This window comes from Acinonyx jubatus, chromosome B3 (assembly GCF_027475565.1).
Source record: "Acinonyx jubatus isolate Ajub_Pintada_27869175 chromosome B3, VMU_Ajub_asm_v1.0, whole genome shotgun sequence".
Lineage (NCBI taxonomy): Eukaryota > Metazoa > Chordata > Mammalia > Carnivora > Felidae > Acinonyx > Acinonyx jubatus.
In genome coordinates, this window is record NC_069386.1 from 68,871,312 (window position 1) to 68,887,484 (window position 16,173).

General features: G+C 35.7%; 1 protein-coding gene across 1 annotated transcript; it reads right to left on the reverse strand.

Moving 5' to 3' along the window:
* Positions 1–8,733: 8,733 nt before the first annotated feature.
* LOC106969813 (olfactory receptor 4F15-like) lies at positions 8,734–9,684 on the reverse strand. Its single transcript, XM_015066349.3, has one exon. It carries the CDS (start codon positions 9,667–9,669, stop codon positions 8,734–8,736), a length of 936 nt encoding a protein of 311 aa, XP_014921835.3. The 5' UTR covers positions 9,670–9,684.
* Positions 9,685–16,173: the final 6,489 nt, after the last annotated feature.

Below are 16,173 nucleotides of genomic sequence, written 5' to 3' on the forward strand. Positions count from 1 at the left end.
GGTATACAATATAGTGATTCAGCTCCTCCATACAACACCCAGTGCTCATCACAACTGTCCTCCTTAATACCCATCATCTATTTAACCCCTTTCCCCACCCACCTCCCCTCTGGTAACCATTAGTTTGTTCTGTATAGTTAAGAGTCTGTTTCTTGGTTTACCCCCGTCTCTCTTTTTTTCCCCTTTGCTTGTTTGTTTTGTTTCTTAAATTCCACTTGTGAATGAAATCATATGGTATTTGTCTTTATCTGACTTATTTCGTTTGGCATAGTACTCTCTAATAACTCTATCAATGTCATTGCAAATGGCAAGATTTCGTTCTTTTTTATGGCTGAGTAATGTATTGTATGTATATATATCATTTCTTCTTTATCCATTCATCAATCCACAGACACTTAAGCTATTTCCATAACTTGTCTATTGTAGTCATAATGTGAGGCCTGAAACCATAAAAATCCTGTAAGAGAAAATGGACAGTAACTTCTTTGACATCAGCCATAGCAACTTCTTTCTAGATATATCTCCTGAGGCACGGAAAACAAAAGCAAAAATAAGCTATTGAGACAACATCAAAATAAAAAGCTTCTACACAGTGAAGGAAACAATAAAACTAAATGTCTTAGTCTATTTTTGATATTAAGGCCTTCTAAATATTAATAGTGGCCTCATAAAATGAGTTTGAAATGTTCCCTTCTATTTAATTTTTTGGAAGCGTTTGAGAAGGATTGATGTTAATTCTTTTTTGAATGTTTGGTAGATTCACCAGTGAAGCCATCTGGTTGTGGACTTTTCTTTGTTGTGAAGTTTTTGATTAGTGATTCAATCTCCTTACTCATTATTGGTATGTTCAGATATCTGTTCCTGATTCAGTCTTGGTAGGTTGTGTATTTCCAGGAATTTAACCATTTCTTTTAGGATATTCAATCTGTTGGCATGTGATTATTTATAATAGTTTTTATGATCTTTTAAATTTCTGTGTTAACAGTCTTAATATCTCATTTTTCTTTCTGAGTTTTTTTACTGGCCTTTCTTTTGTTAGTCCAGGTAAAAGTTTGTTAATTTTGTTTATATTTTAAAAAACACTTATAGTGTAATTAATTTCTCCCTTTTCTCCATTTTATTTGTGTAGCAAGCCATCTGCCCCTTCCCTCTGTTTTTGGTTTCCTTCAGGCATACAACCTATACTGGTTCAGCATCACTTGTAAAGGGAAGATACAAACTGGCCCCTCAGGTAGTGCACAAAAGGCTGTGGTCCTTGGATGTAAGTTCCACTTTCTCTTTCTTCCATGGGAAAAGTATGGGGCTGATGTGATCTTTCTAGGCACTGAGCTATGCTGGTTTGGGGGGAGGACTTACACAAAGAGAAATCACTCTTTTTTCACAATTTAATATGGCTATCCTTGGTGTTTTGCTTACATGAGGTCCTACAACTGGATTCCAGACCTCTCAAAAAGGTGTTTCGGTCTGTATGTTATTGTCAAATAAATGCTCCTGTAGGGGAATGAGAGCTGAGATTTCCTATTCCACCATCTTGCCGACATCACTTTCTCAAAGATGCAGAGTTTTGATTCCTACCACAATTTCTTTCAACTTGGCTATTTTACCTGTGCAGAAGTCTTGATGTATCTTCAAGAACAACAGTGTATTATGTTAAACTTAATCGGGTGATAATGCCAATTATACCTATTGTTCCATCTATGAATTCATTGCTGTATTAAATTACTATGCATCTGGTTTCTGGTACATAGTTATTGATTTACTAAATGCATTTGATTGTCTACATTTGTTAGCAAAAATTTATTTCCAGTATTGTTCACGTACAGTGTTATATTAGTTTCAGGTGTACAATATAGTGATTCAATAATTCCGTACATGACACAGTGCTTATCTTGGTAAGTACACTCCTTAATCCCCACCCCTCTTTCACTCATTCCCCTACCACCCCACCTCTGGTAACCAAGAGTCTGTTTCTTGGTTTCTCTCTCTCTCTCTTTCCTTTGCTCATTTGTTTTGTTTCTTAAATTCCAAATAGGAGTGAAATCATACAGTATTTGTCTTTCTCTGACTTATTTCACTTAGCATTATATTCTCTACCCCATCCATGCCATTGCAGATGGCAAGATGATATTCCATTGAGTATATACGATGTCATTTTTATTCATCTGTTGATGAATACTTGGGCTGCTTCCATAATTTGGCTATCGTAAGTGCTGCTACAATAAACATAGGGAAGCATGTATCCCTTTGAATTAGTGTTTTTGTATTTTGGGGGTAAATACCCAGTAGTGTGATTGCTGGATCATAGAGTAGTTCTATTTTTGACTTTTTGAGAAACTTCCATACTGTTTTCCAGAGTGCCTGAAACAGGTTTCATTCCCACCAACAGTACAGGAGGGTTTCTTTTTCTCCACACCCTTGCCAAAATTTGTTTCTCCTGTTGTTGATTCTAGCCATTCTGACAAGTGTGAGGTGGTATCTCATTATAGTTTTGATTTGCATTTCCTTGATGAGTGATATTGAGCATGTTTTCATGTGTCTGTTGGCCATGTGGATGTCTTCTTTGGAGAAATGTCTTTTCATTTCTTCTGCTCGTTTTTTAATTGGATTATTTGTCTTTTGGGTATTTAGTTTTGTAAATTCTTTATATATTTTGGATACTAATCCTATCTTGGACATATCATTTGCAAAAATCTCCCATTCTGTATGTTGCCCTTTAGTTTTGTTGATTATTTCCTTTGCTGTGCAGAAACTTTTTATTTTCATGTAATCCTAATAGTTGGTTTTTATTTTATTTCCTTGCTCAGGAGATATAGCTAGAAAAATATCGCTACAGCCAATGTCAAAAAGTTACTGCCTGTATACTCTTATAGGAATTTTATGATTCAGGTATCACATTTAAGTTTTATTTTTCCCTTACCAGTTTGAATGCCTTTATTTCATTTTGTTGTCTGATTGCTGTGCCTAGGACTTCCAGTACTATGTTGAATAAAAGTGGACATCCTTGTTTTGTTCCTGACCTTAGGGGACAAGCTCTCAGTTTTTCCCCATTGAGTATGATATTAACTGTGGGTTTTCTTTCTTTCTTTTTTTTAAATTTTATTTATTTTGAGAGAGGGAGAGAAGAGAGTAAGTGGAGGAGGGGCAGAGAGGGAGAGAGAATCCTAAACAGGCTCCATGCTGTCAGTACAGAACCTGAAGTAGGGCTTGATGAGATCATGACTTGAGCTGAAACCAATGTTTTCTTCATTGATTTCTTGGTTGGCCCTTTCATGGTTTAGTATTATGTTATTTAACCTCAGAAGAGGTGCATGGTATGACTTTGATCATTTTGAGTTTGCTGAGGCTTGTTTTATGTACTAATATATGATCTAGTCTAGAGAATATTCTGTATGCACTTGAAAAGAATGTGTATTCTGCTGTTTTAGAATGGAATGTTTTGAATATATCTGTTAAATCTATCTGATCATGCATGTTATTTAAAGCCACTGTTTCTTGTTGGTTTTCTGTTTGGTTGATCTGGACATCAATGTAAGTGGGGTGTTAAAGCCCCCTAATTTTGTTGTATTATTGATTAGTTCCTCTATGCTTGTTATTAACTGTTTTATGTATTTGGGTCCTCCTATGTGGGGTGTATACATATTTACAATTGTTATATCTTCTTGTTGGATTGTCCCCTTTATTAATATATAGTGTCCTTTGTCTGTCTGTCTGTCTATCTATCTATCTATCTATCTATCTATCTATATCTTGTTACAGTCTTTGTTTAAAGTTCTGTTTCATTCATACATACTTTCTGTAAGTATGCTATTCTGGCTTTCTTTGGACATCCATTTGCATGATGAATGTTTCTCCATCCCCTCGCTTTCAATCTGCAGGTATCATTACATCTGAAATGAGTCTCTTATAGGCAGCATATAGGTAAGTCCTACTGTTTTATTTACTCTGTCACTTTGTGTCTTTTGATTGGAGCATTTAGCCCATTTACCTTCAAAGTAATTATTGATAGATATATATTTATTGCCATTTTGTTACTTGTTTTGTGGTTGTTTTTGTAGTTTTGCTCTAATCCTTTCTTCTCTTGCTTTCTTTCATAGTTTTCTGGTTTTCTTCAGTGATATCCTTGGGTTCCTTTTTTAAAAATTCTTTGCATATCTCGTAGTTGTTTTTGATTTGTGGTTTTCATTAGGTTTGTATACAACATCTGCATATATCAATCTACATTAAGTTGATAGTTGCTTAAGTTCGAACCTGTTCTTTACTTCTCTCCTCCCCACATTTAGGTATATTGTGTCATCTGTTACATCCTTTATTTTGTGAATCCCTTGACTGATTTTTACAGATATACTTATTTTTACTGTTTTCTACTTTTTACACTCTCACTTATGGTCTTTTATTTTCCACCCAAAGAGTCCCCTTTAATATTTCTTATAGGGCTGTTTTAGTGGTCATGAGCTCTTGCAGTTTTTGTTTGTCTGAGAAACTTTTTATCTCTCCTTCTATTCTGTATGATAGCCTTGCTGGAAAGAGTATTCTTGTCTGTAGAAGTTTTCCTTTCAGCCTTTTGTATATATCCTGCCCACCCCTTCTACCCTGTCAAGTTTTTGCTGAGAAATCAGCTGATAACTCTTATGGGGTTTCCCTTGTACATGGAACTGTCTTTTTTTTTCTGCTTTAATTTTTTTTTCTTTATCACATTTTTGCTATTTTGATTACTATGTGTCTTTATATGGAATTCCTTGGGTTAATTTTGTTGGGGGTTCTGCGTGTCTACTGGATCTGGATATCTATTTCCTTCCCCAGATTAGGGAACTTTTCAACTATGATTTCTTCAAATAAATTTTTAGCCCCCTTTTCTTTCTCTTCTTCTGGAATTCCCTATAATGCAAATGTTATTACACTTGATGGAGTCACTGTGTTCTCTAAGTCTATTCTAGTTTTGCATAATTTTTTTTCTATCATTTGTTCAGTTTGATTACTTTCCATTACTCTGTTCCAGTTATTAATTAATTCTTCCACTTCTTCCAATCTGCTATTTATTCTATCAAGTGTATTTTAAATGTCATTTATCGTGTTCCTCATCTCTAATTGGTTCTTTTTCACATTTTCTATCTCTTAAGGGTCTCACCGATATCCTTCACTCACTTCTCAAGTCGATTGATTATCCTTATGATCATTACCTCAAATGCTCTATCAGACATGTTAATTATATCTGTTTCATTTAGGTCTTTTGCTGTGGTTTTGTCCTACTTTTCATTTGTGACTTTTTCCTTTGACTCTTCATTTTTTCCGATACTCTGTATCTGTTTCTGTGTATTGGGAAAGTCACCTTCATCTCTTGCCCATGAAAGTAGTGTATTGAACTTAAACTTTTTTTTTAATGTTTATTTTTGACACACACACAGAGAGAGAGAGAGAGAGAGAGAGAGAGAGAGAGAGAGAGAGAGAGAGAGAGAGAGAGAGCATGAGTGGGGGAAGGGCAGAGAGAGAGGGAGACAAAGAATGTGAAGGAGGTTCCAGGCTTCGAGCTGTTAGCACAGAGCCAGACGCGGGGCTCAAACTCACAGATGCGAGATCATGACCTAAGCCAAAGTCGGACACTCAACCCACTGAGCCACCCAGGCACCCCTGAACTTAAAACTTTTAACTAAGTGATGCTGGCCCTCCTCCACAGCGAACACACACCTGCTGCAGAGACTGGCTGGCAGGGTGGGAGCATGATGCTGTAAGCTGTGTGTGCAATTCCTCCTCCAATATGGAGGAAGCTGTTGTAGAGACTGGGCCAGCCAAGCTGTTCAGTAATTCACTAAAGCATGTGCAGGCTGGAGGTGCAGTTTTAACAAAGTGTGGGCATCTTACGTGGGAGGCGGAGAGGTGCAGTGTTGGCAAAGTTTGTACACATCTTCTGGGGGAGGGAGTCCACAGCATCGATACTAAGACAGGCCTGGCTCAAGAGGGTGGGGCGTACTGTAAGCAAGTTAGGTAGTGAGTGCTGGAGTAGTGCTGGTTCCCACAGGTGGCTCTGTATTTATGATGAGGGGGAGGAGGACGGAAATGGCACCTACCATCTCCTTTATTCCTAAAGAAGTCCCTCAGAGAACTGTGAGATTAGTAACCGACTCTTCCTCCCATAAACTCCAGGCACCTTTTTTAAACTGTTGCTTCCAAGCTGTATCTCTGTGAGCTCTTCTCTGTGCTGTCCCTTTAAGGTCAGTGGGTCAGATTCCTAGCACCCTCTGGGCTCTCTCAGAGCAGAGTATGCGGATTTTTAAAATTCCAGGTTCTAAGTCCTGCAGGTTGTAAGCACTCATGAAATCTGGTCCCTTTGATTTTCAAGGTCATAGGGTATGGGGATTTCTCTTCTTTTTGTAGGCTCCCTGGTATAAGTAGTCTGTTTCTTGCTCCTTTCACACTCCCAGTTCCTTCACTCTAGTGGTCAAATCTGAGGGTTTAGGTTCCCACTGAGTCTTCACCCTTCCTAACCTCTTCAACATGGCCTCTCTCTACCTTCAGTTGTAGAATATGTTCGGCCAGTCTTTGGGTCCTTTTCTGGGTTGTTTACTCTTATGTAAGTGTTATCTAATTGTATCCATGGGACAAGGTGAGTTTAGGGTCCTCCTACTCTACCGTCTTCCCTGGGGGGGTTATTAGCAAAAATTTTCAGAAGCATTTTTTTCTTCTGGCAGATACAGCAACATATATTCACTATTCCGTCTCAGGGCTTTATCAACTCTCTAGTTTTCTATTCCAGAGGACATAATCCACGTCCATTACAGTAATGGTATAATTCTGTTGGACCAGATGAGAAGGAAGTGGCAAAGTTATAGACACTTTTGTAAGTCACATGTATGCCAGAGAGTGGGAAATATATTTTCCCCCAATTCATGGACCTGTCCCTTTGGGATAATTTCTAGGAGGCCAGTGGTCTAGGGTAGAAACAGTGATATTTGAAGTTACTGAGTCACATATGGATACTACATGGAGAATTTGTTAGCCCGTATGGGTGATCTTAGTACAGATCTTTATGATTTAAAATATTCTTCCATCCTCTTTAGCTTTCTTATAATAAGAAAACATTTATGCAACACTAATTTGAAAATATACATACTCCCCTTTTCTTGTTACATTATTTATAATAGCCAAGATATGGAAGCAACCCATGTCCATCAATAGATGAATGGATAAATATATGGTATATATACACAATGGAATATTAATCAGTCATAAAAGGAATAAGATGTTCCCATTTGCAACAACATGGATGGACCTAGAGAGTACAATGCTAGATTAAATAAGTCAGAGAAGGAAAAACATCTGATTTCATCATATGTGGAATTTAAGAAATAAATGAGCAAAGAAAAAAGAGGGATTAAAAAAAAACCTCTTAAATACAGAGTATAAAGTGATAGTTGCCAGAGGGGAGGTTGGTGGGAGGATAGGTGAAATAAATAAAGAGGATTAAGAGGTACAAACTCAGTTATAAAATAAATAAGTCACAGAAATGAAAAGCACAGCATCAGGAATATAGTAAATAAGATGGTAATAATATTTTTTGCTGACAGATGGTAGCTACTTTGTAATGATAAGCACTGAGTAATGCACAGAAATGTTCAATCGTATTGTACACCTGAAACTAATATAACACTGTATATTAACTGTAATTCAATAAAATAATTTAAAAACAAAAAAGAAAGGAAAATAAAAAGAAAAGAAAAGAAAAAGAAAGAAAGAAAGAAAGAAAGAAAGAAAGAAAGAAAGAAAGAAAAAAAAAAGAAAACAAACATTTCTGGCTAGTTGCTAGGCCTTAATAGAAACCAAATAACATGAGGTCAGTAAGCATGAACTGAGTGAAAATCCATAATGACTTTTAAAATAGTGATTTTTCAACCCAGAATTATCTTATCCAGTTGCTGCTTTAAAAATCTATAGCAGGATGAAGTGACGTTTAATACAGATCAAGTATCTTTGAAAAGTGGGATATGCCTTGGCATTTGTTACCAAACACGGAGGTGGTTCTCTACTGCCAGCATCTGAAAGTCTACCTGACATATTCCTATAATGCACAGTATTATATGTGGGGAGAGTGGACATACCAAGAAGTTAATGCACTCTATGAAAATTAAAAAGTACTCTAGCTTCCTTTACCTTAAATTAGGACAATTCTAAGCCACAGTTTATAGAGTCCCCCAGAGGACCATGATAAGCTCGAATCCATTACATTTATCAACATAAACATCCTTCACGTCTCCGTCTCACTTTCCAATTCATTAATGATGTTGTTTCCAAAAATCAGCTTTCAAATAAATTACAATCAAATTTTGACTTTGGATCTTCTCAAGGAGTACAAACTGAGTAAACTACATAGAATTACTAGTCTCACATATATTTGATATAATGATTCCTAACGTTCTCCAGAGCTAGTTGGCAGTTCATTTGCAACCCTGTGGGAAGCAGAAGAGATGTAATTATATCCTTCTATTGTAAAAATGATCATAATTTCAATTATAAATATTTAGTAGATAGTAATGCTGTCTGATAAAATAACCCATATCATAGTGGATTCACAATTCCCATGGTAGTAAGGGGATGAGTAAATGCTTTACAGAAGTAGTAGAAATCTATTCAGTGACATAGATGTTATGTCCAGCTCCAGATGTGGCAAGTGTCAGAAACCTAAGTGAAAATATCCAATAGGTTGATGGATGTATAGTTTTAGAGCTCCAAAGCCAGACTGAGTCAGCAGAATTTGACATAATGTCCCCATTTGCTCAATCTTTTTATTGATATCTTTATGTCTTTGTTCCGTAATGTATAGATGGCAGGATTCAAGACAGGGGTGATAGCAAAGTCAACAATGAATAGGTATTTATCAATTGATGAAGTGGGGAAAGGCCATACATAGAGAAACATGCATGGAGTGAAAAATAGAACCACCACAGTGATGTGAGCTGACAGAGTGACAAATGCTTTGGATAAGTCTCCTGAAGAACGTTTCCAGACAGTGACCAAAATGAAGATATAGGAAAGGATTAGCAGGAAGAAGGTGCCCATGCTCATGAAGCCACTGTTGGCAGCAATAATAAACTCAAACTTGGCTCCATCTGTGCATGCAAGTTTTATGATCCTGGGAAAGTCACAGTAAAAGCTGTCTACTTTATTAGGACCACAAAAAGGCAAGTTTATAATGAAAGCAAACTGGGACATAGCATGGATCACCCCAATGACCCAGCCAGCAATTACAAACGAAACACATATTTTAGGGTTCATGATGTTCAGGTAGCGAAGAGGCTTACAGATTGCTGTGTACCTGTCAAATGCCATGGCGATGAGTAACACCATCTCCACTCCTCCCATGATGTGGATGAAGCATATCTGTGTCATACAACTTTGGAAAGAAATTATCTTATACTCATTTAGAAGGTCTGTAATCATCTTTGGAACTGTGGTAGAGGAAAGCCCCACATCAATGAGGGATAGGTTGGCCAGCAGGAAGTACATAGGAGAATGTAAATGAGAATCAAAAATTACCAAAAAGACAATGAAAAGATTTCCCAGGATGATCCCCAAATAAATCAAGGAAAATATCAACATGAGAAAAACTTTAGTTTCCCAAGAACTAGCGAGTCCCAACAACATAAACTCAGAAACAACAGATTCATTTAGTCCATTCATTGACTTGGACAGAAGAGGTGATTTCAAATCGCCTGAGGATAAAACATGAAGAAAAGTGAGAATCAGTGGTACAAATGTAGTTTCCTATTTATCCTACTAGTTTATTCATATCCTAGAGTTAGAATTAATTTAATTGGAAAAGAAATATAAAGAAAACAGAATTACTATTTTTCCCTTCTTATTCCATTATCAGGCATTTTGTTTTCCTGTTAGAGATTTCAACACATTTCCCCTGACCACTTAACTAGGTATTTCCACAACCGAAAAATCTCAAACATTTCTGTCACCTTCACATTGCTTTCATACTAGCAAATTCTTGTCAGCTAGATATTTTACCTCACTGTTCAAATACAGATCATCAAGCTGAAACTGTTTAATAAGTTTTCACCTTGCTTCACCTCATCTGTGGGTTTTTTTTTGTACAATTTATCATGCAAGTCAGGTGTCCAAATTGAAATGCTTTATTCAAGACACATTATTTTCATGGTGCATGCATGGACCTCTATATCAAATAAAATATTGGGTATGAGAGAAAAAATACCGTTAGTAGGTAAGGAAATGTTTGTTAAGCAAAGATAATATTAACAGATAAAACATATTAAGTGATTCCTCCATGCAAGCCACTGTACTCAGTACATCATTGTAACTCTATAAAATTCTATAATATAATCACTGTTTTATTAGATTCATTTTACTAGTGTAGAAACTGAGTCCCAGAAGGATTAATTGTCAGAGCCAGAATTTGTATCTATGCTTGCAGGATACCAGAATTCCTGATCTAAACCATGGCAGTATGACATTCAAGGACGGCCCCTTCAATTATATCCTGGGTCTTATGCAAGACCCATCAATTAATTTTCTTCCTCTTTAAATTTTCCTTGACCTGTAACTAAGAGAACATTAAGCATTATGACTTATTAGCATAGTGAACTCTCTTTTGAAAAAGTCAAATCTTTATATCTTGTGTTCTTTTCTAATTTTTTTCCTCTCCAACTCTTCATTGGCAAGCTGGTCCAAACTTATTTTCATTCATAAGCTAAAATTAGTGTCCACAGGTCTCTTCCTTGTTAGGAAGAAGCTTTGGATCCTGGATATGTCACATAACACTTTCTTTTCAATCATTATTTACCTTGATCTTACCGCAGGATTTGATACTGTTTATCATGCCCTTCCTCGTTTCTGCAACTCCTTCTGACCTTGGCTTCTTGTCTTCTTTAAAGTCATTTCCCTTCCAACTTTTTGCCAATAGAAATTCCATTTGTTCAGGTAGTGAGCTAAAATCATTCAAATTAGGAGGGTGTAGGCCTATCCCACTTGAAAGTTTGTTATGGTTTTTCTAAACCAGTTACTATAATCTCATTTTCCTTGAGATGTTACGATGGATTGTGCAGCCCAGAATGGTTCATTGAATTGAAAATCAATGTCATCTGTGGAGAGTTTTCTTTCCCAAATAAAAAGGACAAATTTTCATGTGCAAACGGATTTTCCTGATCCATATTTTCCTGAATTTGATGCTAATGTTATGGCTAAAAGTGAAGTAACCCTGACATTCGAAAGCTCACGTGCTAAAAGTAAGAGTAAAAAGTTAGAAAGGACCTGGAACCCCAAATGCATGAATAGTCACTCTACCAAAGCCCTGAATGATCTCCCTCCTTCTGCTTTTTAGTACCTACATGTTCACTTTTCTATCTGTAGGTTTATCACTGCACTCCAGAGCAATATATTCATAGCTGTATACGATACACACAAATGGAAGTCTGACTTCCACCTTCAAGTTATTAAGCCAAAACTGAACTCATATTCCACACCATTGTTTTAATAAATATCATTACCATTTTCCCAGATGCCCAATACAGACACCTGTGTGGCACTCTTGTTTGTATTTCCCTTTCCACCTCTAGTTGCACAATTTTTATTGGTGAATATTTCTTCATTTCTATTCTCTTCATTCTATCGTCATTTTTTTTTCCCCCTTTGGTCTATGTATTTTATCATCTTGACAGTTGAAAAGATCTCTCTGGTCCATTCTTCCTCAAGTCCAGTTGATTCTATAGTCTGATTTGAGATATGTCTGTCAAAAGTCAAGTTTGATCATGTGACTTTCCTACTTAAAGCCTCTGGTAGGTTTATCAAGAGAAAATTCTTGAAATCTCACAGCACATCACATAATATACTGAGAAGAGATGAGTAATATTTGGTTTCAGAAGCTGTTTCCATGAAAATTTTAGGGAATGAATGTACTAAACAGTCACTGGATAAGTTTCAAAACTGATTCTTTTTTTTTTAATTTATTTTAATGTTTATTATTTTTGAGAGAGTGAGTGAGCACTAACAGGGGAAGGGCATAGAGAGAGGGAGACACAGAATCTGAAGGAGGCTCCAGCCTCTGAGCTGTCAGCAGAGAGCCAGATATGGGGCTTGAACTCACAAACTGTGAGGTCCTGACCTGAGCCAAAGTCAGAGCCAAAGTCAGACACTTAACCCACTGAGCCACCCAGGTGCCCCTCAAAATTGATTCTTGATAACATCTCTTAGTAAAATATGAAATATTAAGAAATATTTTTAACATGATTGTTTTAATAGAATTTTTAAACCAGCAGTCAAAATCTGGTTATAGGTGAGGTAGCAAAATCAATAACATAAAGAAGGAAGCCTGCAGCACTGTTTCAATCATATGCTATGGACAAGAAGATTAAATCAAGTAATACTACTGAAGGGACTGTTGCAAAATATATTAATTAACAAATCACACAGTTGTCGACCTCAAAAACTTAAGACAAATATTAAGCAATATTAAATTTAGTAAGATCATTTTATTTTTAAAATTTTTAAATATTTATTTATTTTTGAAAGAGAGAGAGAGACAGAGCATGAGTGGGTATGGGGCAGAGAGAAAGGGAGACACAGAATGTGAGGCAGGCTCCAGGCTCCGAGCTGTCAGCACAGAGCCCAACTCGGGGCTAAAACTCAAACTGTGAGATCATGACCTGAGTGAAGTTGGATGCTTAACCAACTGAGCCACCCAGATGCCCCTAATAAGATCATTTTAATAAATATAATGTCAACAATAACCTGTTAAATAGAGAAACTTCAATTATAAGTGAACAAAATGTGTAGTGTATGAATTCTACTGAAAAAAAATTTTCTGAAATATTTGAAAACTGTATGATAAGGGAAATGAAACCATGCAAATGGAGGGAAAGAAAGATGAAAAGTAATAAAAATATCAATTCTCACTGACCAATTTGTGCACTAACTGCAGCGCTCATTTGAAGTCCATTGGAAATCTTTTGGAACATTATAAAGTGATCCAAACGTCCGTTTCAAAACTCAGGAAATTTTCCAAAGGAAATGAAATGGGAATTGAGGACAAAATGAGAATGCTTTCTATAAAAGATATTAGAATATGTCCTAAACCTATACTAATTAAACAGTGATTAATTTGGCTAAAGGTCAACAGATAAATAAAATAGTTAAGAATGTGATACAAATAAGGGAATTTGACATATGATAAAAAAGACATCACAATTATGTAGGTGATGAAGAGTTATTCAGTCTATAACACTATATGTTAACTACACTGGAATTAAAATAACAATAGATAAATTCAGAATATTCAATAGTTGTTAAACATGTAGCTCAACATTGCAAACATAAAGTTATAAGTATCTTGTTATACATTTAACATTTTTTTTAATGCTTTTTTTTTTTTTTTGAGAGAGAGAGTGCCGCAGGAGAAGGGCAGAGGAAGTATCTTATTGTACATTTTATAGCAATGGAAGTTCTGGATGATTAGAAGGATTAAATGTACAAGTAAAATTATAGAATTTTAAGAAGATAGGTATGAATTAATTTGAAAACTTCAGGTGAAGAGGTCTTTCTGTATTTATTCCAAGTTCAGAAAGTAGATTCCAGTTTTGTATTTATTTCTCAACAAAATGGATAAACCTGTTGCTGCTGTAGGTTCGGGGAAGCAGTGCTTCTCATTCTCAGCTCATGGGAGATATGAAGTGGTACAGTCATTCTAGAAGGCAGTTGAGTCATAAAAGTAAAAAAACAAAACAAAACAAAAAACCAAAAACCCACCTCAGTAATCCTGTTGGAATTGTTTTGAAAGGAAATAGAGAAATGAACAAAATGTATTTGTAATGTTATTTTACTTATGAGCATTTTGAATAATGTAAGCTAATTGGAAACATATTGTTTAAGAATAACAGTGATTAAATAAGTGGATATATTCATACACGGCAGGCTTAAAAATGAACATTAAATCTACATTAAGTGGGGTGAAAAGATTTCAGTAAGTTAAGGAAACATTTATAGAGAAAATCTTATTTTGGGGGCTGGAATAACATTTTGCATGAGTAAATGTTTAGGATTCACCCCAAGTTTCTACAGGTGGTGGAATTTTAAATAGTCTTATGCTTTTTTTTTTTATGTTTATTTTTGAGAGAGAGAGAGAGAGAAAGAGAGAGAGGGAGAGAGAAAGCACCAAAGGGGGAGGGGCAGAGAGAGAGAGGGAGACATAGACTCTGAAGCAGGCGCCAGGCTCTGAGCTGTCAGCACAGAGCCCCATGTGGGGCTCAAACCCACAAACCTTGAGATCATGATATAAGCCAAAGTCAGATGCTTAACTGAGCCATCCAGATGCCCTTATTCTTGTTTCTTTATCTCCAACTTGATTTGCTATATATCTAGGGGTAATATTTATTGTTTTTTAAGTTTGAAAGTAAATGTGTCAAAATAAATTGAGAGGATGGAAAGAAACATTTATATAGGAGCCATTTCCAGGAAACAGTACAACGCAGTGTTTAAGAGCACAAACACAAGGCCCAAACTGTTTGCATCCCCAGATCCCCCATTTACCGGCTATTTGTTCTATGTTAGTTACCAGACTGCTGGATGTATCAGTTTCTTCATTGTTATAGGCAGATCCTAAGAGTCAGTAGCTTTTGTAATTGTTTTAAGGACTAAATGAATTGAAATAAGAAAACATCAGAAAATGCTCGGACATATAGTAAATGCTAAATAAGTGTTACCTATTGTGATAATTTTGATGATTTTCAGGAAACAGACCTAGCATTTCAGACTGGTAACTGATTGAATAAATCTGGCAGAAAGAAAGCTAGCATGCCCTTGTCATGTTGTTTCAGTAGGAATACAATCCTGAAGGCATAGATACTGCTTTTTGTTTTAAGATACTAATATTTAGAGAAAAGGAGATGGAAGAGTCAATATACTTCATATACTATCTTTAAAAAGATACTAGAGCTTTGAAGAATATGTTTATTCATCATACAGTTTTAACTCTGAGAATAATACCAGAAGGATACTAAAAAACATGAATGAAAATCATTCAAGTTAAGTGAATTAACAAAAGAAAAGGGTGACTGAAAGAGAAATAAATTATGGGGAGCCAAAAAAGGGGTGATAATAATGGAGCCAGATACTGTAGAATTAAAGATTGAATTTCCACCTACCTGCAGACTCTGGTTTCACCCTCCAGCTTCAAGGGATTGAGAAACACAGAGAGATTAACTCCCTTTTAGATTCATTGTTATTAATTAAGACACATAGTTAAAAATAGTGCTCACCATTAGGAATGAAACCAATTACAGGGCTGGGTATTAATGACTAATATCTATTCCATTATTGGTTGTCTATAGAAATTAGGTCTTTTATGAACATTGGGTTTTTCCCCAAGGTCAAGTTACATGAGCTACAGAACAGTGTGATAGAGAAATTGAACAGTCTGGTGTTATGAGTAGTAATTATGTGATTGTGACAGTATTTTTTCAAATTTGAGATTAGAGATGTGATACATTACAGATGTTTTATAGATTATAGAATTGTTGAAAGTTAACAGAATCATGACTCACTGATTATATCTGTTTGGCATCAGTATTATGTAAAGGACTAAATACCACTACACTCTTAATTGCTAGTTGCACTTAGGATTCTGAGAAATAGTAAATTTGTATTTGAAAAATATGAAAGCATCAAGCATAGATTGAATATAAACTCAAAAATGTCACTTGGAGTTTTAATAACCTGAAATAATTCTACATGGAAGTCTAGAGACAAAGGAATTTTTGTTTTTGGGAAAAAAGCAGTATGTTCATTGGTTAAATATACTTAAGTGATGTTTTTCAGTTTTCACAAATAACTTAAGCAAACAGAGTACTTTACCTAGGGCTTCACTGCAGGATTTCTTGGAGTTCCACCTGTACAGCTTTAGCTTGGGATCCCTTTTGTGATGAAATGATTTTCTGTTGAAAGGAAATGGAAGCTATTTAATTAAGAGGAATATATTTTCTGGAGGGATTACCTCCAGAACATCAGTCCTTTTTAGCTAAAACGCAAAGCTTTTCATGGCAAATATACTGGCCAAGTCCCTATACATAGAACTAGAAAAGTACTGAATAACAAAATAAGGGGAACATAATGAATCTGAGAATGATAATGCAGTCTGGTTAATGAAGTGTGAATTGTGTAAATGAGGAA

What these genes read in the sequence shown, in the direction of transcription:
- LOC106969813 (XM_015066349.3), bottom strand. Translation starts at nt 9,669, where the DNA reads ATGAATGGACTAAATGAATCTGTTGTTTCTGAGTTTATGTTGTTGGGA.